Source organism: Rosa rugosa, chromosome 6 (assembly GCF_958449725.1).
Source record: "Rosa rugosa chromosome 6, drRosRugo1.1, whole genome shotgun sequence".
NCBI classification, from domain to species: domain Eukaryota; kingdom Viridiplantae; phylum Streptophyta; class Magnoliopsida; order Rosales; family Rosaceae; genus Rosa; species Rosa rugosa.
Genome location: NC_084825.1, coordinates 2,063,519 through 2,091,292, shown reverse-complemented (window position 1 = coordinate 2,091,292; position 27,774 = coordinate 2,063,519). Strand labels below are relative to the sequence as shown.

General features: G+C 38.4%; 2 protein-coding genes and 1 long non-coding RNA gene across 6 annotated transcripts; 2 read left to right on the top strand and 1 right to left on the bottom strand.

The window, feature by feature from the left end:
- The first annotated feature begins 2,837 nt into the window (after positions 1 to 2,837).
- On the top strand, positions 2,838 to 9,245 carry LOC133717514 (uncharacterized). 4 transcript variants are annotated; one of them, XR_009849687.1, is made up of 5 exons: positions 2,838 to 3,097; positions 3,287 to 3,381; positions 4,152 to 4,554; positions 4,761 to 4,830; positions 8,964 to 9,245. It is a non-coding gene; the product is annotated as an uncharacterized LOC133717514 (long non-coding RNA). The 4 variants fall into 4 exon arrangements; XR_009849686.1 differs by lacking the exon at positions 8,964 to 9,245 and adding an exon at positions 5,385 to 5,570; XR_009849685.1 differs by lacking the exon at positions 8,964 to 9,245 and having other exon boundaries at positions 4,761 to 5,247.
- A 1,873-nt stretch (positions 9,246 to 11,118) lies between these two features.
- On the bottom strand, positions 11,119 to 14,881 carry LOC133717724 (protein DETOXIFICATION 43-like). The gene is made up of 13 exons (XM_062144441.1): positions 14,788 to 14,881; positions 14,528 to 14,649; positions 13,910 to 14,332; positions 13,625 to 13,818; positions 13,344 to 13,479; positions 12,716 to 12,812; positions 12,516 to 12,616; positions 12,256 to 12,419; positions 12,062 to 12,133; positions 11,842 to 11,958; positions 11,643 to 11,738; positions 11,425 to 11,546; positions 11,119 to 11,232 (listed from the first exon to the last, which is right to left on the bottom strand). The coding sequence occupies exons 1-13, from the start codon at positions 14,862 to 14,864 to the stop codon at positions 11,169 to 11,171; spliced, it is 1,785 nt and encodes a 594-aa protein (XP_062000425.1). The 5' UTR covers positions 14,865 to 14,881; the 3' UTR covers positions 11,119 to 11,168.
- Positions 14,882 to 21,987: 7,106 nt separating this feature from the next.
- On the top strand, positions 21,988 to 25,592 carry LOC133714543 (F-box/kelch-repeat protein At3g24760-like). Its single transcript, XM_062140680.1, has 2 exons — positions 21,988 to 22,721; positions 25,543 to 25,592. Exons 1-2 carry the CDS (start codon positions 22,016 to 22,018, stop codon positions 25,590 to 25,592), a joined length of 756 nt encoding a protein of 251 aa, XP_061996664.1. The 5' UTR covers positions 21,988 to 22,015.
- Positions 25,593 to 27,774: the final 2,182 nt, after the last annotated feature.

Genomic DNA, 27,774 nt, shown 5'->3' with positions numbered 1-27,774 from the left:
TCCCAGTAAATGCAGTGCCGGTCTGGGTGAAGGAATGGATGGATTTCAAAACTTTTTAATTAGTGCGGAATTAGTTTAACCATTAAACTACTAACTAAACATAAAATCCATTCCTTTAACCCATGATCTTGGCTTATTGTGATATGTATATAAACATAGCATGCATAGTAAGGAAGAACAAAGAGGGAGTTTATGTTCTACTCACCCTTGGAGCGTGATTTTAATCCGATCCAAGTGAACCACCAAAGTTCCTCTCCTTGATCTCTCCTTGTGTGTGTTTCCTCCACCTTGAAGCACCTTGAATTAAGAACTCCTTCTTGTACTCCTTGTGCTTGTAATATTCTCCTTGATGTAACAAGTAGAGCCACAAAAATATATGGCCTCTAAGGATCTTCACCAAGTGAATCAAGAGATGAAGAAAGATGAAAGAAAAGAAGAAATTATGCAAGTGTTCTTCTTTCCTTTAATTTCTGAAAAAATGGACCAAGAGAGAACTCTTTCTCTCTCTCTAATCTGAAAATAATGGTGTAGAGATACTACCATTATTATGTCTATGCTTTCACTTTTATATAATAGGAAATAACTCCAATTACTAAAAGAAAATATTGACTTTCATAAAGCCAATATTTTGGCTGGTCCATACATGTTATTGGGCACTAAAAATGTGTCTTGGGCTTTCATTTAAATCTCATTTAGTGAAGCCCAAGTCCACACCAAAATCCGACAATCGTTTAGGCCCAATAGGTTCGGGTTTTACCCGAAAATTCTAATTATGTCCAAATAATAAATCTAATTAATTATTTGCTCATAACCAACTCTTGTTTAATCTTCTTCATATACAATCTCAAGGATCCACTTATATGGTGTGCGATCTCTTAGGTTCTAATTAACAAGGCAGTGAAGTTTATAGAAACCATTCTATTTTGTTTACGAATCAAAAACTCCATTTTTGATTCTCCCTTGTTATTAGGATAATAAATGTTTATTAATCCTCGGGGACTTCACAAGTCATGAGTGACGTCTTGCAACATATCATGACTACCCTAGTTAATGTAGAATGACAAAGAACCTATTCAATTGGAATTACAATACAATACGGTCATTCTCTAACACGATGTTCTAAATCACATCATCGGGGTATGGAATTGATATGTCAATCCCCTAATGTGATTTTCATTCTTATGTGATTCTTAGAATGTGATTAAAAACTCCTTTTTAAATCTCATTCAATGCTTTGGCCAAAGACTCATTGAATCACATCTTTGAACATACACCTTATTTACTTAAGGATAGAGATTCCTTGTTGTACACTCACATGTCTCCATGACCGAATTGATTATACCAATGAATGCATCTATTATATCCATTAAGGGACACAATATTATTGCATCATCAAGAGATAATCCATTCACTCATAAGACAACTATGGTGTCTCAGGTCAAAGGACTAATTTGTATTATTGCAATTTAGAGTTCAAGTTTGACATGTAAGTAAGACTCCATACAAGAACTCTAATGATCGCGTTCAGTGTACTCTTTAAGTTAAGAGCACCCACATACTTGTATTAGTGTCTCTACACAAATGACAAGAGACATATCATCCTCCATATTGAGCATACATAGTATGTGCTAGTCTTTCCGGATTATCAATGTCCAAGTGATAATCCTATGACTAGGAACCTTTTAGGATAAGAGTGTGAAAGAGTAAAGGTCTCACACATCTAACTCTTTAGATTACTTTCTCTTTAACTCATATTCCTTGGACCTTGTTCAATCAAATATTAAATATAAGCAATGAACAATAAACTTGCCCTTTTGATTAATAATAATTACAATAATAATTACATCAAAATGATTGTTTTAGGACACAATTCCTTCACTGGGACCGTGCCCAACCCTAACTAAAACATCTTCGTCATCATCCCTGAGACAAAACGGATCCCTCTTAGGGTCAAGACTACGGACGACCATGGGAGTGCTTCTTGATTTTATCAAAATGCCTAAGCATCCATTAACACGGTATATAAGTTCTGAATCTAGACAAAACCGTGTTCTCCCAAGGTCCTTCATCTCAAACTAGGATTTCAGGTGTTCAACGGTTTCCCTTAACTCATCAAGGATTCCAATTATGTTCATCAACATAAACCACGACAATTGCAAATCCAGAACTTGTCATGGAAACGCGCGGGCAAGTTCATCATATCCTTTCCCAATCAAGTAGTCACTTAGTGAGCATTGCATCCTCATTGCAAACGCGCTCTGTGGTCAAGAGCCATTTGATTTGGGTAAATGAAGTCCATCAGGGATCTTCATATATATTCCGTATCTAGATCCCCATAAAGATACGTAGTGACCACATTCGTAAGCTGCATGTTCAGTTATTCGAAAACTACCAAACTGTTAAGGTAGTGGAGTGCAATGACATCCATTACAGGAGAATATGTGTGAGCCCCGGAAAAATGTATCGAGCTTAATGGAGATCGTACACGAAGTTATTCAACGATCTCGATAAATGTCAAGATGCTCGAGAATACTTTCAGAAATTTTCATAAAGTGAAAACCTCAATTTGAGGGTTGGATGATAAAGTACACGACACGATGAGTTCGTGGAAATTTTCGGGGAATTTTTCGGATACCCAAAGTATTTATAATGAATTTCTGAAGTTTGGAAATTATGGAAATCCATTTAAATAAAAAGAATTTCCGCGGTGCAATCCTAGCCGTTTCATCCCAGCCAGCCACCGCCTCCATCTCTTGATCCTAGCCCTTGATTACAATTCAGGTTGGGATATTTATAATCCTGGATTAGATCAAGGATGGAGATTAGTTTCAGAAAACACGAGAGAGAGAGAGAGATAGAGCTCGATGCTCTGACCCGAGACGCAGCACGGCACGAGAGAGAAACCTGACCGGAGGGACGACGTCCAGCCACCCCACGACGGTAAACAGCTACCTTTTCCCTTCGTCTCTGCGTCGCTTACCTCCCTGCATCCTCAGATTGTCCATGCATCGACGGTGAACGGAGAAACAACGATTGGAAGCTCCGAGACTCCTCCGGCGATTTCCGGCGATTCCGGCCACCATCTGGGCTGTAATTGGTATTAAACTTCATCCCCTCTTCATGCTCTACAAGCTTGTGTAACTAGTTTTTGGATTTGATCGAGTTTTGACAAATCAATTTCTGGGTTGTTTCGGTTCCGGCGCTGTTCTTCGATGCCGGCGACTTCTCTGGCTTCTCTTGGTCCGCTATCCACCTCGTTTCCACTTGTTGATGCTTAATATTCTAGACTGAAGCTAATTTTCAGAAACTACTAGCTGGTCTGTTGGTCCCAGTTCGTCATCATCTTTGGACAACTGAGCTTGCTCGGAGTAGTTTTTGAAGGTATAATTCGAATTCTTGAATTTAAGTCTGGTTCTTGTTGTGCAGATCGGAAGTTAGTGACTTGAGTTGGTATGTTTGTTGCTGGTACTGAAACTTTGGATTGGAATTGATTATTTGTATGTGCAATGAACTGTGGAGTTGTGGTGGAGCTCGAATTGCCTTGGTTGTGTGTTTAGTTTGGTTAGTTGTTGTCAGTTAATTGTATTGAGTTCTTAAGTTGGAAAAGTGGCTATGGTTAATTAAGAAGTGAAAGTACAGAAGATGTGAATTAGTAGTGAATGTGGCTGTGGAATATTTGGAAAAAATGGTCCAGTTATGAAGCTTGGGTGTCCTTTGTAATTTTAAGTACACCTTGTATTTGGAAGTATGGGTGTCCATAGTAATTCCATCGGAATTGCTATCCGATGAAATTTGAGTTAGAAATGAAGTTGAGTGTTGAACGTGGTAATAAGTAACGAAAAAGAATTATAGTATATTGGGTGCACTTAATATATATTCGGTCGATATTGTAAACTTCAAGTGAATGTTTGGTAATTTGGGTTAATTATCGAACTTGTCGCGATTGGTCAAACGTGGTCAAATTGGTCAATATTGGTCAAACTAAGAACCGTTGGTTAAAACGGTCAATCCTGGTTAAACCAGGAAAGGTTGGTCAAACCTTGGTCAACTCCTAGTCCAACTAGAAAAAGTTGGTTTAGACGATTTGTTAATCGTCGAGATTTCGTAAAATTGTTCAATGGATTATTAACTGTCGAAATGTCGGAATCTAGGACTCCAGTCACCCGAGGAACGGAAGGTTCGCGACTCTCGGAATACGTGAAAGAAAGCATTGGAATCCAGGTAGGGATTCAGGACTCTCCTCGGTTAGTTGTTTTCTTATATATTGTGTTAAAATGAGGCATGGTTGGTGGTATGGTTTGGTTATGTTAAAATGCAATGCATACTAACCAAATTGTGAGAAATGTGATGGCTTGAGAGCGAAAGGGGCATTGACTTCCTTGGGTTCGATTCCCTAAACCTCTAGAGGGTTAGCTATGCCGGTCATCCGAGTATCCGCAATCACGGACTCGATACGTGTGTGTAGCTAGGTAGTGGACGCTCTCACTACGCTTACCTGGTTATAACTTAATTTGAGGTAAGGTCGTGTAGTGGGTCTATGGGACCGGCCATCAGGTAATGCTTGGATTTGGCGCCGTATTTATTTAAGCATCATGCATCGGTTTTCAAGTTGAAAAACATTAAAGTTTGTCGTTCCTTTAAATATTTGGTTTAAGCATGTTTTCATACTGGAGCTCTAAACATTTATCTGTTGATTTTCAAACCTAGTCTAGTTAGAGTTCCTGTTGAGCAGTGAGGACGAAAGCTCACCCCTACAACAGTATGGATGCAGGTACTGTGCACTGGTGATGAGACAATAGCGGACGGAGCTGGGTGTGCAGAACAAGTTCGGTAAATTACCATGTGAACCTTATTCTAAATTCTATTTCTCGAACTTTGTGTTCTGGAACTTGTTGTTAGCTAGTCTCGTGTCATCATTTAGTTGAATTCTCTTCAAGTGAAATTCAAACCTTGTGTGAACCTTTATCCAAGTTCTGGACGAATGAAATAGATTTCAGCAACTCAAGTTTTACACCTCAAAAATATTTGTAGCTTCCGCTGTGTTTGTACAAAAAGTTTTTCAAACAAAATGCCTAGCGGTTCTCTAGAATGTAAATCGAGCGTTCGGTTTATGTTTTAGAGACTCGCGGCACTGTAACGAGCTTAGGCTGGTGAGGTGCAGCTTGGGGCGTTACAATATGTCTCCTCATAGTTGATTCCAGGGCGTTTTGTGAGAAGCCTTGCGCCATAAGGCTAGATTATCATCTCTTTTTCTCATCACGCGTTCTAACGAAGACCCATTAGTCAAGAGGTTTTATGTTAGCAGGTGTTAGCATCACTGGCTCGGAAAATCTTCCTCTTCGTTAGAGAATCCAATTTAACCCGGATCGTATCTTTCCATGTAGGCCAATTTTCTCTACGTTGGCATTCATTCATCAACGGAGCGTGGTTCGTTATCATCGGACTCAACAAACTCATGCGTAAAGAAATGCGTGAATATATCATCAATCATGATGGAGTTTCTATCCCACGTCTCATGTACACTGGTGTAATTTTGTAGAGATCTCTATATTCACAGGAATTGGTTCTAACATTACAGCGTCCCCCAACGATGTCTCTTGGACATAACCACAATCCAGAATATTCTCATGAGACGGATTTTGAGTATCAATGATCAATAGATCAAGTTGTGCCAAACTCGCTCTTTTCCTAGGGCGAGAATCCATCGAACCTATGGGTCTCCTACGCTCTTTAGTGGAACCCATGGCCTATGACGCCATTATGCCACCTTGTAACGTCACCATATCACCATCCATGGTGGTGGTGCCATGTCCATCTCTTCTAGGTGGTGCCATGTCCTCTTGTGGGGACATCAATCCTTGCAAGCATGTTTGCAGCAGGTATATGTGATCTCGTCACTTTTAGGAGATTGAGAAGAGACATAGTGGGGATAGACCACGACAATTCCTGTCGTTCCTGTTGAACGATGACGTTCTAATCTCTCCCTAACGACGGGAAGACTGTCTCATCAAAGTGACAATCTGTAAATCTAACGGAAAAGAGATCGCTTGTCAAGGGTTCTACATAGCGGACTTATAGTTAGAGATTTATATCCAACACAAATATATATATATATGCATTCGTTGCAATGACCTATTTAAATGCATTATGGCGGCACAATTGGCACATAAACCGCATAGTCAAATATGCATAAGTACGAGATATTAAACTCATACCAGTCACTGGCTGTAACGCAAATAAAAGTTGAGTGGCTATGAGTCGTAGACGAATTAGCATAGCTGCATACGATATTGCATAACCCTAAGTGGAAATATTGGTGCGCATTACCAATGTCTGGGCTACCATCGTAGTCGTTTAATGGTGGATTTTCCTCGAGACCATTAGGGTGTGTACATGGGAATATGATGCCTAATATCAATCCCCAATGATATGCAATAGTCATCGAAAATTTTCAATGTAAACTCTCTAGCATTATCAAGTCGAATTTGACTGAATGAGATGATCCGAGCAGTGAACCCATAGCCATATGACCTGAGTTAGGAGTTTATCATAAGCAACATTATGAGTGGACGATAGCGCGATACGTGACCAGCGTGTCTGCACATCAACTAACACCATAAAACATCTAAGCAATCCGCAAGTTGGTTGAATCGATCCACAGAATCCCCTTGGATTCTATATAAGAATGAAATATTTTTTTTAGTGTCATTTGCATAGGATGGTCTTGATCCTAATTTTACTAAAGAGCAGGCTTTGCAGAACGAAAGATGGGCTTTAGAAGCAACCAATGAGGATTTTGGTTGAGCCATGAAGTCACAATTGACTTGAGAAGTAGAGAGGGGAGCCAAATCTCCATACATGGCATAAAAGCCATGATTTTGCCGCAGGGGGATCACGGCTCCGGTGTTAGTCGGTAGGTGGTGCAAGACAGCGGCGCCCCGAGGCGCGGCGGAGGTGCAATGCTCTCTTTGAATCGACTTTTGATTCGTATTTCTCTTTGTTATGGAGAAAGGATGTATGTGTGAAGTTTTTAATATACTGATCATCATGTCATGACCTGGGTGTCCCAAATGGTCATGCCAAAGCAATGTTCTAAAAAACGGCCTAGGCGGCGCTTAGGCGTTGGCGCCAGTGTACCGTTCTGATTTTGGCTGGGCGAAGTCATTAGGCGTTGGGTCTCCAGGCGGCCGCCTAGGCGGCAGCTAGGTGGGGTAGTCGGATCTCGTCGCGTCTCTCTTCTCTCTCTCTTGTTTTTGACGTTGATTATCAATAGCTTGAAGATTTTTCTCTCATCTCGTCGTGCACTTGATGATTTGTTAGTTTTCTTTGATTTTCTTTATGGGGGAGATGAAAGGAGATTCGATGACCCCTTTGAAAGGAGGGAGGAAAAAGGCCATATATTCTGAATACAGAGAGAGAGAGAGAGAGAGAGAGATTTGCAGAAAATTGGAGGTGATAGAAGATGAAAACATGATTAAACGTGAAAGGTGACGTCAGTTGCTTGGTATTAAGTGGTTTGGTCAAAGTTGACCACCACAACTTAAATTAATAGTTTTTCTGATAAAGTTTAGGATAAAACGTCTATTTATAATCATCTCATTAGTATTTTCAACTATTTAATGGGTGGGTTTAGTGTTTTGAATATAATTATGTAATAAAAAATTATAAACAACACGAGAATTATTCTATTTATATGTATTTGTTATTAAAATATTAAAATTAAAATAAAAAAATAAAAACCGCCTAGTCCTCGCCTAGGCCCCTAGGCGCTAGTCCCCGGGTCACCGCCGACTAGCTCCTAACATTTTTTAGAACCTTGTGCCAAAGTCTATATGTGTCAGAATCTCATAAGTCATCTCTCATGACATGGTTGGATTCAATGATTCGAATAGTGGTTGCATACAACCCACTAGAACGGCACATACGTTTCTCTAATACTCATTTATGTCTGTAGTTATTAGAGGTGATGCAAAGGAACTCTTGTTCATTCTCACAATGTGTTTCCACATGAAAACCATTGGCTCTTATATCTTTAAAGCTCAAAAGGGTTCTTCCGGCCCTAGGAACGTTGAGAGCTTCAGTGACATGAATGATTGTGCCATTTGGCAATAAGAATTGAGCTGGTCCTTGACCATGAATCAATTTAGATGGCCCTGCCATCGTAGTCACTGAAGATCAAGTAGGCGTCATCTCAAGAAATAACTGTCTATTTCGAAGTATGGTGTGCATAGTAGCACTATCCACGAGGCATTCTAGCTCTCCGAGAAACATACTTGAATGAATAAAGTTCGAATCAAAATAGACACTTTATTTCAATGAAAGCCAATGATTACGTCAAAGTTTCTAAATCAAAATTTAATCCAAAAATGATAATCAAGCTTAGACAAGTAGTAATTGATAATCAAGCTTAGACAAGTAGTAATTACTCAATCCTTTTAGTAACTCCAATTTGATTGTGACCAGGTAAGGTAAGGCGAGATTTTGGTGGAGCTATGCTCACTTGTAAAACCGTTCTCTCAGTTCAAATGTTTCCTAGACATCACAATTAATGGGATGAGCCTAGTGAGAAAGAGTTATAACCACTGTCTTTGTTGATAATTTCCAAAATTTGGATTTGGATTGAAAACAATGACGTTTGTATGGTCAAATTTTTATGCTCACAAACGCTCTGAGTCCGTAGCCTACGAACGCTCTTAGTTCGTAATGATGCTCACGAACGCTCTTAGTCTGTGGTTTATGAATGCTCTTAGTTAGTAATTTAGCGTGACCTCCCCACGGTTCCGCTTTTGTGAATCGAACCCACGTTACAAGAAATGTGGGATGTAGAGGAAGGGATTTTGGAAGTCCCCGAGCACAAGAAAACAAAAATTAAAAGAAGCAGGAACTTTTATAAAAACTTACTCGGTATTTTCTTGTTACTTGATCTTGCTTAGCGAGGCTGACGCACGCGTGTGTTGATGCAGGCATGAGAGGCTGATCCGGTTTTGCGTAGGTGTGCAGGTAGGCACGGGCGGCGGCGCAGGGAGGCGTGTTTTTGGCTTCTGATTCAGGGTTAGGGCTCGTGCTGATAACATGTTTAAGGAAATTGGAATGTAGAGAGAACTGAGAGAATAATTGTGTGTATTCATTGATAATAGGAGCCCTATATATAGAGATTACAAAGTACATAATCTTGGAGTACAGGGATTCCTATTCTAACTCGGAGTAGGAAATCTCTACGATTACAACTATAGAGCTAATCCTAGTTTGACAAGGCACACTAAATGTCAACATTCTTCAACAATAGCATCATTGTATACTTGTTTTAAAAGAAAAAAAATTCAGGTATTTTGTGTCGATGTCTGAACCATCATGCCCGGTGTAATTATGATTGTTTAACTTGTTTATTATTTGTGCTTGAAAATCGGAGCTTGACAACAAGACATAAATCAGATTAACTCAAGAAAATCACCACAAATGTGAGAAATCACTATAACAGTGAAGAATCACCATATGTGTGAGGCAAAAAAAACGACTCTAAAAAACAGTACGGGAGAGAGAGAGAGAGAGAGAGAGAGAGAGAGAGAGAGAGAGTCCCTTCAATTTCATATTTCAAACTGAGGAATGCTAGGTGAACCACTTTTTGAGGAACCACCTAGAGCCCACCTTAGGTGGCAGCTTATGTGGCATAGCCACATCATCACAACATAATTTCTGATTCTTTTATATATATTTTTTCTTAATTACGAAAATTGTTTTTTTTTTTTTTTTCACTTTCTTGATTATATCTTTAAACCCTATTTTTTTCTTTCTGATCTAATCTGGTCTTCATCTTCATCAGATGTTGTTCTCTTCTCTCCTCCTCTCACGCCTCCTCTCAACCCTCTCACCTCCTCTTCAATTGATCAGCGTCTTCTCAATCCGATTTCGATTTCCTCTAGGTGGTTCCAGGCTTGAGGCTGTGGAGCCACATGTTAGGTTGGTTACAGAGGAGCAACATATTGAATACCAATTTAGTGGACTTGAAGACGATGGTGAGGATGATGGCGCAGAGATCATGGTGAGAATAGCAATGCTTCTATTGAAGATGGAGAGTTGAGTTTTGACTATAGACCAAGTAAGCAGGGAATGGATGTCTCTGCATCAAGGAATTCAATAGAGGTGAAGCTCTAATGTAGTTAGGAATCTGTGTTGCTTAATTATGACAAGCTCTATCTCTGGTTTGTTCACTATCTGTTGCCAAAGATGTCCAACACTATACTATAATCAATCGTTTATTTTATATTGCTTTACTATGTTCTTATGATGGGGCGGCTTATTTCAGGTTGATGAAGTGGGCCATTTGTCTCCTCAAGCTTCAACAGTGGAATATCCAGATGTATGATTATATTGCCTTTTGATTGGTAGAATTGCAATTATACTTCGAAGACAGACATTTCGTATAATAAATTCAATTACTGTATTCATAATTCTTTCTCCTTGCAGATAAATCTTGATCACGATGAACTCAAGTTTCCGAGTGAGGAACCAAGAATAGGCGGAAGCTACTCAGCCCCAATAGTTTCTGCAGAGCCGGAGTTTGATCCCGCTGAGAGAGTTAGACAATTGCAACTGTGCGCTACACGGACGCCTAATGCATATGTGCTGCCTACACCTGACAAGTAGTATGGTTCCAGGCGTGAGGTCAGGATTGAGAAGACCTTGATCAATTGAAGAGGAGGTGAGAGGGGTGAGAGGAGGAGAGAAAAGAATAACGTCCGGTGAAGATGAAGACGTCACAGAATAGATCAGAAAGAAAGAAAAAAAATAGAGTTTAAAAGATAAAATCAAGAAAGTAAAAAAAGAAAAAGAATTTTTGTGATTAAGAAAAATAAAAATATAAAAGAATCAGAAATTATGTTGTGATGATGTGGCTATGCCACATAAGCTGCCACCTAAGGTGGGCTCTAGGTGGTTCCTCAAAAGGTGGTTCACCTAGCATTACTCTTTCAAACTAGAGTTGTCAAATACAATGGTTGTGTGAAATTATAGTATAACAACATAACATTTAAACGAGAGTGTCTTTCAGATATCACCAAAATACAAAATGGGGAAAATTATGATACATAACACTGACCGGAAGATGATCAAGCAAAGAAAAAAAAAAATCATGGCCATACACTATCTTAAGTATTCCTATTTTAGTAGACTTATGAAAGCTGTGGTGATGAACGACCCTTGAGAAAGCGCCAGGGTCCGGTTCCAGTCCCCATCCTGAAAATTTATTAGCAACCTCAGTTCAACTAATTCATTAAGATATAAATGTAAAGAAGTAATGCTTGATGGACCACATTTTTTAAATTACTTTTCGAGTGACTTTGTATGAAATACCCAATTGATAATACATTTATATGGTTAACTGGTTTTACAATATGAAGCCCTTAGCATTTTGAGTTGCATAATTACCTCCATACGCCAGCGAATGCACGCAACCCCATATAGATAGTCAAAGCAATCCAAATGCCAACAAAACCATCGGATTTAGAGAGAAGGAACAATGAAACAATGCTTGCTATAGCCACCAGAACCTGAAAGTAATATCAAATTATTTTAGACAATTAATAACAGTTTATCACAAAGGAGAAAACAGGATGTAGAAACAAATAAGTGCAAGACTTCATTACCAAGGAATATGCAGAGTATGCAAAGTCAGATGCTCCAAAGTTGACACCATCAAACACAAAAGAGAGGGAATTGATTGGTTGTGTTGCTGCAACAAACTGGGAGATGGGTGAAAACAAATTAGTTGAATTTTTGTTCATTATAAAAACAATGATAATAGGTTATGACTAATGAGCTTTTCGATGGACTAAGTAGGCATACAGGGAGGCCAATTTTTATAAGGTGCAAAACATTGACATCTCTTGAGAAGATTCCAGCTCCAAAGTACAAACCAACTCCAACAACAAGGGCGAGTCCCACACCAAGGATAAATCCCATCTGGACAAAAAAAGGAATATGAACTCGAAGGAAATTCCAACCTGTGAAAATTCTCAAAGGAAATTGAAAATGTATGTATCCATGAATGGTTAAACTCGAGTACCTGTAATACCCGAGTTGCGGTAGCTGTGGCCTTTTTGTAGTCTTTCTCAGTAAATGCACATGCTAGAATAGCCTATAGAGCAGGGAACAATAACAAATAGGATTTATGATTAAGAATCTCATATACCGAAAACAATTAAAACTAAATTTCCTGATTTTATAACTACAAAATGAATAAACTAAATTTGATATTACCTGTCCTGCAACAGCTAGCCCATCAGCAAGAAGGGATGATGTCAACCAGACTTGTAAGCATGTCTGGAATGCAGCCATGGGAGTTGGACCCTGCCGTGCTGCCAAAGATGCAGCTAAGGTGACACAGAATGTCACAGCAACAACCCTAGCCAACAATAGAGAACCTGTTTCCAAGAATATTAACTACTTAAAATGAATATATCTCAGATGATGAGAACTTTTCAAAGAAAGCAACTAAATTGAATGAAAAAGCTAATTACCATTCTTAAGAAACTTGCCAAACTGCAAGTCTTTAACACTTGGTGGCATGAGATTAACTTTTCTCATTAAGATTAAGAAGAGGACCAGTGCCATCAAGTACCTTAAAGGATATATACCAAACATTGTTCGTGTTAACAAAGATGATATACACTCAATGGAAGCTTTTAAAGGAATACCAAGACAAAGGTACACTACTCACTGAGAAAGAACGTGTGCAATAGCTGCACCTCTGATGCCAAAACCGCATACAAAGATGAGAAGTGGATCCAAGGCAATGTTAATTGCATATCCCGCAACTACAGAATGAGACAAATAAACTAGTGTTGGAGAAAATTTATGCAAACATCAGTTTGACAAAGAAACCATAAACTGTTCAAAAACTAGTTAATAATAGTAGCATACGCTTAATCATATTTACGGTATTTAAAGAACTGTGAATATTTTCTGTTGATTCGTTGACATCTTTATTGTAAGTTTTCATCACATGAAACCAATACACTCACACATGCACTCGTTTTCCGTTAGTACCAAAGATTAGAAAAAGGTAAGTTATTTTTAAATACTGTACGTACGTATGTCTAGATCAGATTACTTTCAGTTTCATATTTATGGTTTTCTCAACCAGCATTTTCTGTTATCAATTTATACTATAATGATGTCAATATATCACCTAGAGATTATCTTCTACTAAAGAACCAGAAGAATTGTCCATTACTAGGTAGACTCCTTTAACTTATATACGGCTATGCCTTGTTTCTTGTGTTTAAGGATATTGAAGGGCAAGAAGGAGGACGAAGATATCAGAAGAGATTCTTAGGCCTACGTACCGATGACATATAAAGGAGTTTTAGTATCCCTAAACCCTCGGAAGATTCCTTGCATGGCCAATGTAAGAAGAACAGCAGGTGCACCGATCGACCTTACTCTCAAGTACTTCATTGCTGGTTTTAGCATAGGGGAGTCCTGCTCCATAAGAAGATTTGTTATTATTTCCCACATTCAATAACGATTGATTGATTAACTGATTTTTGATAATGGATCTCTCAAAAGATTTGCAACTACACAAAGAATGCGTGATAGAACACAATGACTAGTCCTATCCACTTACATGTTTCACACCCATCACACCAAGAAGAACTTTGGATCCTAACATGAGAAATATAGCTTGCAGGAGGCCAAGTATTGCACCGAAGATGAGTGCTGTTGATGCGGAAGCAATATTAAGCTTTTTGTTCTTCATCTTTGGCTTCTTATTTTTGCTCGTAACAACAGATGGACCGGTTTCAATATTTGTCTTGGAACCTGATCAATAAAATAACCGATACTAAATGTTATGATGATAATATTATTTCAGGATGTTCATTAATCTTTGAGAGAGGGAGTGAAAGAGTACCATTTTCTTGTGGTTCACTGTTTTTAGGAACACCTTTCTCTCCATTCTCCAGCTTAGCATTTTCCGATATGGAATTCTTTACTTCACTGCCTTCATCTAGTATCTTGTCTGAGTTCTCACCATTTTCCTTGTCTTCATCATTTCCCAGATGCTTGCCCATTTCTGAGGATTCACCATTTTCATCATCTAGTGCAGGCTCTTTCGTCTCAGGTTTTGGTTTAGCAACCCCTTTTTCCAGGTCATCAAGCATGTCTGAACCCTTCTCCAATTTCTGGCCTTTTCCTGCTTTTATTTTCATTTTTGCTACAGTATCTTCCTCGGCAACAAAGGAGGTGGTGATACTGACAAGTGGGAATATAGTAATCCTTGAAGCTTGATTGAACAAGGCAATAGATACTCCTGCTGCCGCTAGTTCCACTGGACCTGAAAACAGAAAATCAAAATTTATACTGAATCTTTAGATGAAGCACTGACTAGTTTAGTCAGGGCTTATACAGCTTAGTGTGGATGTGGACATATCATACATTAGTCAAAAACAGAATTTATCCTACGAATGAATGCCTAAAGTTTAGTACATCCCTGAAACAAATCAAGAAAACGAGATTAAAGCATACATACCTATATGACCAATGAAAGCTGTGTCGATTAAGGAAGCGATAGGATCAGCAGCTACAGCCAGAGCAGCAGGGACTGCAATCTGCAGTATCTCCTTACCAAGCACATCCCATTTGAAAACATTCCTGCAATTGCGTTCGTCATATATGGATCAATCAGTTCACATGCAGTAACATGTATTGATTTTTTTTTCTTTTATCAATAGTAAAAGCAATCAAAAGGTAATAATTTTTTTTTTGAAAAGTGACTCAAAAACACTGTACCTTGCATCCCTGAAGAAAACATCAACAGGCATCTTCCAAAAGCTCACTTGTTCATGCATATCTTGCTGCTCTCCCATGCTTATGTTTGAAAAATAGTTGCTGCAAAGTTCAAAGTGTTTCTGAAGTTATCAAAATATTGTTCTCACAATCTAAGCTATATATTACTGCAAATGTGTGAACCACAAGATCTCATACCAAGCGAAAGTGATCGAAATTCAAAAAAATATAAACTGCGCGCTATGAAAATGAAATGTCCCCTTACTTGACAAGAAGGTCAAATAAGTTCAATTTCAATTTTAAATAATGGGCGATATCTCAGCAGTGCTTCAGAAATCTGACAGCTTTAGAATTAACGCCAAGAAGGTGACGCAGAATAGTACAGGTTCAAAGTGGCATGGATTTAAAGATGCTTAGTCGGTGATAGAATAGTGCCTTCCTCAGTTGTGTTGTTTTCTACATGCAACATCAGTGAATTCAAGTCTCAATATATGATTTCTTTTTTCATTGTTGATCTAAAAAGACGAACCTTGCAAGAAATTCAAAGTCGGAGCACTGTTAAAGTTCTTAGAAATTAGAATACAACTAGACATGTTTGGATGAATTGTCTATTCTGATATCATATTAATGTTGAAAGTTCAAATCATAATTAATGGGCAAGACATGGAGTTACATGTGATTAAAACGCGAGATACTTTATTCTGAGAAAGGCCAGTTAAAGTTTTCTAAAACCTAACTATGGGCAACATAGGTTGTTGGAACAGAAAGCATCATGTATTTCATTCAAACACACAATTTCTTGTGTCTGAATTATATGCATTCCGATTTGGCAATTTCATTTTGTACACCTCACTATATATTTACCACATTAGTCAAGACCTATTTACAAATTTAATCTTTCTTTACTTTCTTTGCCTCAAATTGGGATTAATGATTTAGAGGGAATTTTTCAAATTTTTAAATCCCGAAAAGAAAAGGGTCTTGGTATTCCATTGATTCTATTTCAAGAAAGTTTTCTTTGCAAACAGTTTGACAAAACAATCTAGGAGAAATTTTATTCACACATCGCTAAATGATAGATACACATATCTTACTTAATACACAACCTATTAACTTTTTTATTTTAATATTTTACTAGAACACAACCCCAAACTTTCTAAACTATCCTAATTCACAATACACAAGGTCTTTTCACTAAATACGTATCTTTTTTCTTTTTTTTTTTGCTGAAATAAATTGAGATAAATATATGGTAAGAGACTACCTATTTTTTTTTCTTATACAAGAGAGACTACCTATTACATTGTTGCAGTTGAAAAAAAAAAAGATTAGCATATTACACTAGAAGACTCAGCATCCATTCCTCAATGGCTCAATGTGAGAGTTTCGGTAAATCACATGGTCATCACTAAAGTTAATACAACGGCACCCAAAGAATGTTTTAATTGCTTTTCACTTGTTGGGTTGAACATACTTAGATGCCAATGGGGAATTGCTTGTCATTGAGGACTTAAAGAAAATACTCAGATGCCAATTGTTGAGATTTGTGAACTACTGATGATGAAATTGGAGCGAAACAAAACAATACATCACAAGAGTTCTTGAGGAATTTTTCAACAGTTTTCACTTGCTCTTGTTTGTCCATATCATTTGGACAGTTAATACATTTTTGAAACTAGATTGATAAGAAGGCTCGATCCCATGCATACTAAATTATTGAGAATTAAATTCATGATATCCATCCTGGAAAAAAAAAAAAACTACAGATGTTTCTTAATTCCAACTATATATGTTTCTTTATTGTTAATATAAATATCTTTTTTGGTAATTTAACTTATCCATTAAATGTGATGTTGGGTGTATGAAAAAAGGGATGTGTATTTAGTATTTAGAGATGTGTGAATAAAATTTCTCACAATCTAGACATACTTCATTCTTCTCAAAAATAAAAAAAATAAAATAAAATTTAGACATACTTCATACTGCACTTGATCGAGGCAACGCAAGATGTTAGATATTTTATAAAAAAGTAATTTAAACATATATGAAACGCCTTAACATGTGAATTTATATTCTCAGTGTAATTTAAAATAACGTAGATCTATGTGTTCCTCTCATAAAAGAATGAAAACAAAAAATGCAAACAAACGGTTGTTTTTCCTACTACATAATGCAAAGTTTACCTCCCGTGTCTCAATTATATTTTAATTTTGATCATTTACCTAATTTGGCTCAACAAATGCCCACTTATTCCAATAAAAGATTTGTGTGCCCACTTACCCAATTTAAAGGTAAAAAGACAAGTTTGCCCTCTGAATAATTAAAAAGTCATTGGAGACTTCACCCGAATCCAGTCACCAGCCGGAAGTTCCCAAAGAGGTCGCTGGAGACTTTTATTACTCCCCAACAAAACCCAATAAATTTATATCGAGAAGCAATAAAAAGTTTATTGGGTATTACTGGGGGGACAATAAAACCAAACACTGGACACCGGACTTCGGAGGTTTCCAAAGAGGTCGCCAAAGACTTTTATTACCCTCCAATAAAACCCAATAAATTTTTATTGAGGGCAATAAAAAGTGTATTGGGTATTATTCGAGGGCAATAAAACTGGACGACGGACTCTGATCACCGGTCGTCAGATTCTGGCGGCCGATCATCGGATTTCGATCTCCGATCACCGGTCACCTGCCGCTGGAGTCCGGTGAAGTCTCCGATGATTTCTCTCTCTCTAAGTGACAAAGAGAGAAAGAGGGCAAAATTGACAAAAAAATGAGATTAGTGTAGCTCAAATTTGGGTAAAAATGTACATTTTCCCAACTATACAAAGTATATGAATATGTAATCAAAAGTCTGGTTTCATTTTCCATTTGGAAACCTTGAGCCCAGTAAAGGATAGAAGCTAAATATATAACAACTAATTAAGCTAGCTACAATACAGAAAGCAGAAAGGGAAAGGACAATTGGTTTTGGTGTCACAAAACTTAGAATCTGCATGAACCTCCCTTGGTTCTCCAAAGCCCCTGATATCACCCGGAGCCTTACGGGCAGGCGTCTTCTATTTCAATGATCAAGATAGATATGGTGAACCTTCTTCTGTCTTCTTCCGTCCATGTATGTGTGAACCTTCGTACTAAAACAAGATTCAACCCGTCCTTTATGTGAAACTAGGTTAATATAATCTAGGGATGTGGACTATATGGTTAGTACAACTTTTGTCATTTCCAAAAATTTAGAGACTATATATTAAATTTATTTATATTATATAATATGGTCAATAAACTGGTATCGTGTGGAAAGACTCAAAATATTATAAATTATCATTGAGAAATAATACTAAAGATAAAACAAATTTTTCGTTTTAATAATATCCTTATGACCACAACCACCTTACTTTAGATCAAGTTTAGAGTTTTTTTTTTTTTTTTGAAGGATCAAGTTTAGAGTTTAAAATTTAGAAATTAGGTTTTACATTCAAAACAATATTAATGAGAGGAAAGAAGCCAGTGCAACTTTTCACATATGTTTCAATCTGAACTCAAGATATAATTGAAGGGAAACGCACAAACTATGGATTAAAAGTTGAGAGAAGAACAAAATAGTTCAAACTATGGATTACAAGTTGCAAGTGAAGAGAAGAACAAAAGGTTAGGAAAGCTACTTTATGCGCTGGGTCATCACTTGCAAATAAGATTTCGCTTTCAAAACACTGAATGAAGTCACATCTTATAAAGAGCTTATAGAATAATAATTCTATAACAAAGCAGGGAAGAAAAAAGGTATAAGGGAGGTCGATGTATAGTTAAAATTGGTCATCTTGTAAGAGTTTGAAATGTTATTATAAGTATTTGGTTACAAGGTATATCAAACGTATATCAAAGGACGCAAATTCTTGTCAAAAAAAAAAAAACATGCTAATTAAAAGGGACCCGAACTTTGATTTTTAAGAACATAAAGCAGGGATCTTGTTAATTTTTTGTCATTTATGTATATCTAAACTTGGGGGCGGATCTGTGGCATTACAAATTATAGTTAAAATTATACTTCAATTACCAACCATTAGATTAAAAGGTTATCAATGGATGAGATTAGTCATAAAGAATATATCATTACCTATTATTTTTCTTTTCTTTTCTTTTCTTTTCTTTTTAATTAATTAATCAAATCTATTTATTATGACTTAATAAAAATCAATAATTGCTATTCTGATTTGGAATACAATTAAGGAATCAAATCTTTCAATTGTTTTCCTATTGAAACTCATCTACTGCTCAGAAAAGAAAAAGAAATCAATCAGATGAGGCCTTTGACGAAGCATGATGAAAACTGATTGGTTCTTTCTCACCGTTTCCTCATCAAGATGACAGAGCAAAATCAAGATTCATCATATTTTCATTGCATATCTCCAATAGGTTACCCTTAATTCTTTTCTTTTTCTTTCTGTTTGCTCTAAATATTGTACAGTTCATGCCATTTGTTGATGATAAACATAAGGTCTCATGATATCTAGTTGAGTAGTTGACGTTGTGTCAAATTCTTTCATGTTCATTTAGTTTGTTAAAGTTTTCATTTAGTTCGTCAAAGGCCTCATCTGATCGATTTCTTTTTCTTTTTTGAGGAGTAGATGAGTTTCAATAGGAAAACAATTGAAAGATTTGATTCCTTAATTGTATTCCAAATCAGAATAGCAATTATTGATTTTTATTAAATCATAATAAATAGATTTGATTAATTAATTAAAAAGAAAAGAAAAGAAAAGAAAAATAATAGGTAAATGATATATTCTTGATGACTAATCTCATCCATTGATAATCTTTTAATCTAATGGTTGGTAATTGAAGTATAATTTTAACTATAATTTATGATGCCACGGATCCGTCCCCTCTAAACTTAGTTGTATATTCAATTTTTGCCAAAACAACAAATCCAACTAAGGTATCACATAGAAGGATTCTTTTACATTTATAAAGACTGTTAGTTTTCTCTCCGCGATATCTGGAGGAAAACCTAGGGTTGGAAAACATAGGTTTTTTGCTGTGGCTTGTCCGGCAACGTCCCTTCGTTGATGGCTACTTTTGGTTGCGTCGGGTGTGGTGGGCGTTGCCGGACAGGGCGCTGGGTTGGTGGACTTATTTGGTTCTTCTAGTTTGAGAGAGTTTCGGCGACTGCAGCATCGAATGGCGACAGTTTTCTTTCTCAGGCCTTTGGCTAGGTCATGGCAGAGGTGGAGGATCCTGGTTATGGATCTGATGGGTATGAGCGGTTGGGATGGGTTCTCTCCGAGGTGGAAGGGGATAGAAAGGTGGAGGCCGGTCAAAGGTTAGTGGTGGTTAGCAGATCCAGGCCTATGGTGGCGGGGCAGATTGCTCCCTCTTTCATGGTTTTCGGTGTTCTTCTCTGTCAATGGTCCAGTTTTAGTCCTAAATCTGGTCGGAGACTATGTAGAGAGTGGAAGTGGAAGGCCACACAGCGGGCTTGGGTGGCTACAATGGGGTGAGATTGTCCGGCTGGGTTTCAAGCGGTGGTGTGTTAGTGGTTGGGGTCCGATGTCGAGGTTGGAAGCGTGTTGCGGTGGCCGAATTCTCTTTTCTCTTAGGTTTTTAGTTTTTGGTTAGGTTTTGGTTTTTGGTTAGGTATAATAAGTCTCTCCTTAATTGAGCGAGGGTTAGGTTGTTTTGGTTTCGTGAGTGTGCCATTGTTATGGTGTCATCTCCAGGGATTAGGTGTTTTAAATTCGTTGCTTTCTTGTTGTCAATGTAATGGGGAGATGCCTTTACACGTATACTGGCGGTTTTGGTATATGGTGTTGGAAGGGGATTGTCTCTTCTTGAGGTTGATTGGAAGGATGTATCGAGACTCCTGGGGTATGTGGTTTGTTCGTAGCCTGGAAAAAATGGCGATTCATATGGTTGAAGTTGAGCCCCTATCGGCTCATGGTATCTTTAACCGCTGGTTCTACATTATGGGTATGAGTAGGTCCTCTTCTCTACTTGGAGTAGTTAGGATATTACGTACGAAGTCATCCCTATAGTCTTTTGATTGATTAATGAAATTTCATCTCTTCTACAAAAAAAAAAAAAAAAAAAAAAAAAAAAGACTTAGTTGTATGGGTTGTTTTCAATTGCAACAAGATAGGAGAATTATAACTAAATTTATCGTTTTATACTAACATGCTGTTTTGTCTTGTTATAATTCATTATAATAAGAAAATTAGGCCCATTCATTCTTAATGTTGTCATATACTTTCTTTAAATCACAACTTAATATGAATTCCGCATTGTGTTTACATAAATATCATTCGGAAATAGATATGTAATATTCAGATTTTTTTTCAAGAATAGAGTTGGGTTTTATCATCTTAAACCAATTAATGAATGTGTTCATGTAAATTTGAAAAGTAAACATATAATTACTAAACCTAATAGGGGCTGTTAGTTTAACTAACCCAATAACATATATGGTTATGGATTTGGTCAACGGATTGTGAGTAGTGGAAGGCTGGAAGCTACATAAGTAGCATTATTGATGGAAAAGGATCGGAGATAAGAAATTTCAAAGAGAGATTTTGGCATGCGAGGTTTAACTGGGGTCTGGGGACAAGTTCTCTTGTCCAAACTAATTGTAAAATGACGACGACTGAGAAAAGACTAAAGATAGGGACCGCACGAACATTAGAGTCATCCCTTTGGACTCTTCCGTACTTGACCTTCCAGTACGGGATTCCGGACGCCCGGTTGGGATCGGGTCCGCTTCAAAGAAACATAGTCATAATAGAAGAAACCTAACAGTCTTTTTACTTCTCAAGCGGTAGTACAGTAAATATTGTGCAACTCTGCTGGTGTTGTAAACAGAGCAAAAAAGGTAAATAACAATTGGATTAAATACTTGTTACTCCTCATACTTTTCCCTGAAAAACAGTTTGGTCCCTCGCCTTTTAAATTAAACTGAATAGTCCTTATTCTCTCAAATTCTCATATAACAAGTCCAAAATGATCCGAAATGACTATTATGCCCCTAATTTTCTATTTTTATTATTATTATTTTTTTTCTCTATTTTTTTAATTTTTCTCCCCTTTTTTTTATATTTTCTCTCTCCCTCCCTCTCTCCTGGCCGCACAGTCTCTCTCTCTCCCTCGACCTCTCTTCTTCTTCTTCTCTTCCTCTGCAACCACCGGAGAACACCATCTCCGGCCACTATTTCATCACCATTTCCAAATCTTCATTGTTTATTATGAAACAAAAAAGTGAACAAGCAAGACTTACAGAATTACTCCTCCTCCTCTCTCTATCTCTCAAACCCATGACGGAAATCACCAACCTGAGCTCCGATGTGACGGAGCTGATCCTCTCCTACCTCCCCATCCCGACCCTCGTCCGAGCCTCCACCGTCTGCAAGCTCTGGCAATCCATCATCTCCTCCACCACCTTCTCCGCCACGCAAACCCAAACCCAAACCCAATCCCACCCCTGGTTCTTCCTCTACGGCATCCACAACACCTCCTCCAAGAACAACCAGTCCTTCACCTTCGACCCTCTCTCCAACCGCTGGCTCCGCCTCCCAACCCCCACCTTCCCTCCCCACCACTACTCCCTCTCCTGCTTCCTCGGCGCCGACGGTTTCTTCCTCATCACCGCCCCTAACTTCACCTACTCCAGAATCCTCAAGCGCTCTTGGCGCTCCACCTCGCCTCTCCACTTCTCCCGCATCAACCCTCTTCTAGGCGTTTTCGACTCCGGCTCTCTCCTCCCCAACTTCATCGTCATCGGTGGTGTCAGATTCATCGGCAACTTGGTCGACATCGAGGACCGCTTGGCCGTCGAGATCTACAGCCCCGACTCCGATTCCTGGCAGCTCCGTCCTCCTCTCCCTGCTGATTTCAGATCCGGCAATTCCTCCCAGTCCTTGTCATCCGCCCTCTTCAAAGGGAGGTTCTCCGGTGGTTGCAGAGGAAGAGAAGAAGAAGAAGAAGAAGAGAGGTCGAGGGAGAGAGAGAGACTGTGCGGCCAGGAGAGAGGGAGGGAGAGAGAAAATATAAAAAAGGGGGAGAAAAAAATTAAAAAAATAATAAAAATAGAAAATTAGGGGCATAATAGTCATTTCGGATCATTTTGGACTTGTTATATGAGAATTTGAGAGAATAAGGACTATTCAGTTTAATTTAAAATGCGAGGGACCAAACTGTTTTTCAGGGAAAAGTATGAGGAGTAACAAGTATTTAATCCATAACAATTTAAGTTCTAAATATTCGTATACAAAACCTTTTCTTAAAGTTGGCAAACGGCAGTTGCAAATAGCTAGCTCCGTAAAATCAAGAATGATTTTACCTTGTTTCAAAGGTCTGCTTGGTTTTGGATTCCCAGAGAAGCGAATTCAGCTGCCAATTTGGTGGCCTTGCTAGTTGTGCGGAAGAAGTGCCCGGAGGTTTGGATTGATCGTCCACCTTCTTCCCTTGTTTTTGTTCTTTCTCGTGATGGTTTACCATGCCCCCGCCTTCTAGCTCGGAATTTGAGTGTCCTTGACTCAGTCGAGGTCTTGGTTACCTTATTTCTCATCGGCAGCTCCATTTTTGGGTTTGGGGAGCTTTGGTTCTTTTAGTTTCTTTGCTTTTTCGTTTCTGTTTGCTGCGTTTCTTGTTTCTCCAGTTTTCTGGGTTTTTTCTTAGTCAAATATAACGAAAAACAAGTGATAATTTTGGCTGAATAACTTAGATATCTCATTCACCTTACAAGAAGGAATTATATACAAATTACAATTGTGCCTAATAAGACAAGTACTACTCCTAAGACAAGTAGTAAATCTAATAATACTACAGATATTACAGAATATTACAGATCACATAATATTACAGAATATCTACATAAATAAGGTAAGTACGACTCACGCCAACACTCCCCCTCAAGTTGGCGCATACAGATCACGAATGCCCAACTTGCCAAGTGAGTCATGAAATGCCTTACTCGATACTGCCTTCATGAGAACATCAGCCAACTGTTCTTCTGAGTGGACAAACGGAAAAGAGATAAGCTTAGCATCAAGCTTCTCTTTAATGAAATGTCTGTCAACCTCAACATGCTTAGTTCTGTCATGTTGAACTGGGTTGTGAGCAATATCCACCGCTGCCTTATTATCACAATACAAATCCATGGCTCGTTTGGGTTTAAATCCCAAATCACGAAGTAAATTTCTCAACCAAAGTAATTCACAAACTCCATGAGCCATACCTCTATACTCTGCTTCAGCACTTGACCTTGCCACAACCTTTTGTTTATTACTTCTCCAAGTAACAAGATTACCACCTACAAAAGTGAAGTAACCAGAAGTGGATTTTCTATCCGTAACACAACCTGCCTAGTCTGCATCTGTATAACCACTAATATCCAGATGATTATGCTTTGAAAACATCAAGCCTTTTCTAGGTGCAGACTTTAAATACCTCAGAATACGGATCACAGCTTCCATATGAGTTTCACTTGGATTATGCATGAATTGACTCACAACACTAACTGCATATGCAATGTCTGGCCGAGTATGTGAGAGATAAATTAATCTGCCAACCAATCTTTGATAGCGAGCCTTCTCTGTAAGAGTTTGATTAGGGTACTCAGCCAGTTTATGATTCTGCTCAATATGAGTATCAGCAGGTCTACACCATAGCATTCCTGTCTCTGTCAACAAATCAAGCACATATTTTCTCTGGCACAAGAAAATTCCTGAACTCCCCCTGGCGACCTCAATCCCCAAAAAATATTTAAGAGAACCAAGATCTTTCATCTCAAACTCTGATGCAAGTAGATCTTTTAATCTTTCAACCTCTTCTGAATTATCACCAGTAATTATCATATCATCAACATAAATAATCAAGGCAGTTAATTTACCTTCACTGCGTTTCAGAAACAATGTATGGTCAGAGTTGCTCTGCTTGTACCCAAAACGACGCATAGCTTGAGAGAATCTTCCAAACCAAGCTCGTGGTGATTGTTTGAGTCCATACAAGGACTTATTTAACTTACACACAAATCTACCTCTTGTGCTTGCCTCATATCCTGGTGGTAGATCCATATAGACTTCTTCAGATAGCTCTCCATGTAAAAAGACATTCTTTACATCAAACTGTTGCAAAGGCCAATCTAGATTAGCTGCTAGAGACATCAACACTCGAACAGTATTAATCTTTGCTACTGGAGCAAAGGTCTCCTCATAATCCACACCATATGTTTGAGTATATCCCTTTGCAACAAGTCTTGCCTTATACCTGTTCACTGAACCATCTGCATTGTGTTTGATAGTGAACACCCATCTACATCCAACAACTCTCTTTCCTTGTGGAGGTGGCACCAACTCCAAAGTATTATTCTTCTCCAATGCCTCCATCTCTTCATTCATCGCTTGAGACCATTTGGGATCCTTGAGAGCATCCTGCACTTTACTGGGAACACATAAAGAGGATATTTGATTCACAAAAGAAGCATGGGATTTGGATAACCGGTGGGTGGATACAAAGTTAGCTTTGACATACTTAGACTTAACATCTAAACTTGGTTCATATTGACGAGGTGGTTTACCACGGGTGGACCTAGGAGGCAAAACATACACACTATCACAATTATCAGAGTTAGAAGAAAACCACTAATTAACCTCAAGATTGGGACGCTCCTCAGGGATTGGTTGACAAGGGTTATATGTATCTAAGAGGGGTGGAGGAGCTTGGCCTTCTTGAACTGCTAAATTTTGGACGTCGTGTTCGCTGGCATTCTCAGATGAAGATCGAACAGGGGAGACCACTGATGGAGAGGGAGAGACTGAGTGATTAGGAGCTTCTTCTTGAAGGGTAGACAATTCGACAATTGTATTTTTTGGTTCGGAACTTGCAACGCTCTGTTCGGCAGTTGCATGATAAAGGGTAGTCGATTCAGCAATTGCCTTTTCTGTTTCGGAACTCACAATGCTCTGTTCGGCAATTGCCTTTTCTGTTTCTGCAGGAATGTCATTGGCTTCAATTGGCTGAATTTTAATCCCACAAGACTTCTCTTCCAAAAAAGTGTGTTTCTCCCCATGAAGTGAAGGATTGATGGGAGAAAAATAACATGCATCCTCATAAAAGGTGACATCCATGGTAACAAAAACTTTCTGTGTAGGAGGATGAAAACACTTGTAGCCCTTCTGATGAACATCATAGCCCACAAATACACACTTTAATGCCCTGGCATCGATTTTGGACCCTTGATTCTTAGGAACATGGACGAACACAACACACCCAAAGACACGAGCAGGGAGATTAGAAAACGAAGGGACAGACACATGATTTGAAAGGGCATCATAGGGGGTTTGACCATTGAGAATAGAGGAAGGTAGCCTATTGATGAGATGACAAGCAGTGAGAATTGCATCTCCCCAAAGATACTTAGGCATATGAGCACTAAATAGAAGAGACCGAACTATGTCAAGAACATGACGATTCTTTCTTTCTGACACCCCATTTTGTTCAGGGGTTTGAGGGAAAGTAGTTTGATGAATAATCCCATGAGAATGAAAGAATTGGTGAAACTGAGAATTGACAAACTCCCCCCCATTATCAGAATGGAAGACTTTAATATTGGCTCTAAATTGATTTTGAACAAGAGCAAAAAAATCTTGGAAAGCAGAGAAGACTTCATATTTATGTTTCAATAAAGCGACCCAAGTAAGATGGGTATAATCATCAATAAACAAAAAAACCAATGTTTGCCAGACAAGGTTGACTCACGGGAAGGTCCCCAGACATCAGAATGAATAAGCTCAAAAGGAAAAGAAGTCCTAGTAGTACTCAAAGGATAACTAGTACGATGACTTTTAGCTAAGACACATGACTCGCAATGCAACTTAGACTCATCAATGCCCAGAAACAAGGATGGCATAGATTTCTTCATGACACTAAAGGAAGGATGTCCCAATCTCCGATGCCATAGCCATAATTCTTCAACTTGATTAGTAACCCCAATCGAAATCAAAGATGCTTGGACTGCATTCTCCGGCTTCATTCCGGCAAACATGCAATCCAGATGGAATAGTCGACCCCTTAGATAACCCCTACCGATTATTTCCCTGGTGAGGAGGTCCTGAAAAATCACATACAAAGGAAAAAATGTTACAGAACACCGAGATTGAGTATTAAGCTGAGGCACAGATATAAGATGATGAGAGAGATCAGGGACATAAAGAACATCATGTAGTGTCAAAGAAGGGGTAAGACGAACATACCCTATTCCTAAAACAGGAAAAGAATCACCAGTGGCATTGACAACAGAGGAAATAGAGGGTGGATTGAGAAAAAGAAAGAAACTGCGATCATAGGTCATATGGTCAGATGCTCCAGAATCAATTATCCAAGTATTGCCACCAATAAAGCCAGAAATTTTTAAAGCAACTCCAATCTTACCATTACCACCGCAACTTACGGATGCGGTATCCTTACCAGCAAAGTTGGTGTGATCTGGTTCTGTCATCGCATAGTAATCTTGGTCTTGAACAAGATGACCAACAACCTTTCCCTTGGGTTTGTTGTCCTGAGGTCGGGGCCTATCAAAGTAGCCTGCTAGAAAACCAACCAACCTATAACAATTTGCTTTGATGTGGCCTGGATTCTTGCAGTAGTTACAAGTCAGACTTGAGGAGAACACGGGGGAAGAACCTTGAGGAGAGGGACGCAGAGAAGAAGGAGCTTTCACCATGGTGAATATGCAGCGGAAGGAAAAACAACAAAGTACTTGGAAATATAAGAAGGCAACGGTGATGAAAGGATCAAAGGACAAGGAACAAATCCAAGCACAAAGAACAAGAGTCAAGGATCAAAGAACAATGAGTCAGAGTCCAGGATCGGATCTCTGCTCTGATACCAAGTCAAATATAACGAAAAACAAGAGATAATTTTGGCTGAATAACTTAGATATCTCATTCACCTTACAAGAAGGAATTATATACAAATTACAATTGTGCCTAATAAGACAAGTACT

What these genes read in the sequence shown, in the direction of transcription:
- LOC133717724 (XM_062144441.1), bottom strand. Translation starts at nt 14,864, where the DNA reads ATGGGAGAGCAGCAAGATATGCATGAACAAGTGAGCTTTTGGAAGATG. An exon ending in AGCTTTCATTGGTCATATAG is followed by an intron (nt 14,333 to 14,527) that starts GTATGTATGCTT and finishes TTCTGTTTTCAG; the next exon opens with GTCCAGTGGAACTAGCGGCA. An exon ending in CCGCAACTCGGGTATTACAG is followed by an intron (nt 11,959 to 12,061) that starts GTACTCGAGTTT and finishes TTTTTTGTCCAG; the next exon opens with ATGGGATTTATCCTTGGTGT.
- LOC133714543 (XM_062140680.1), top strand. Translation starts at nt 22,016, where the DNA reads ATGAAACAAAAAAGTGAACAAGCAAGACTTACAGAATTACTCCTCCTC. An exon ending in CTTCAAAGGGAGGTTCTCCG is followed by an intron (nt 22,722 to 25,542) that starts GTGGTTGCAGAG and finishes TGGCATTCTCAG; the next exon opens with ATGAAGATCGAACAGGGGAG.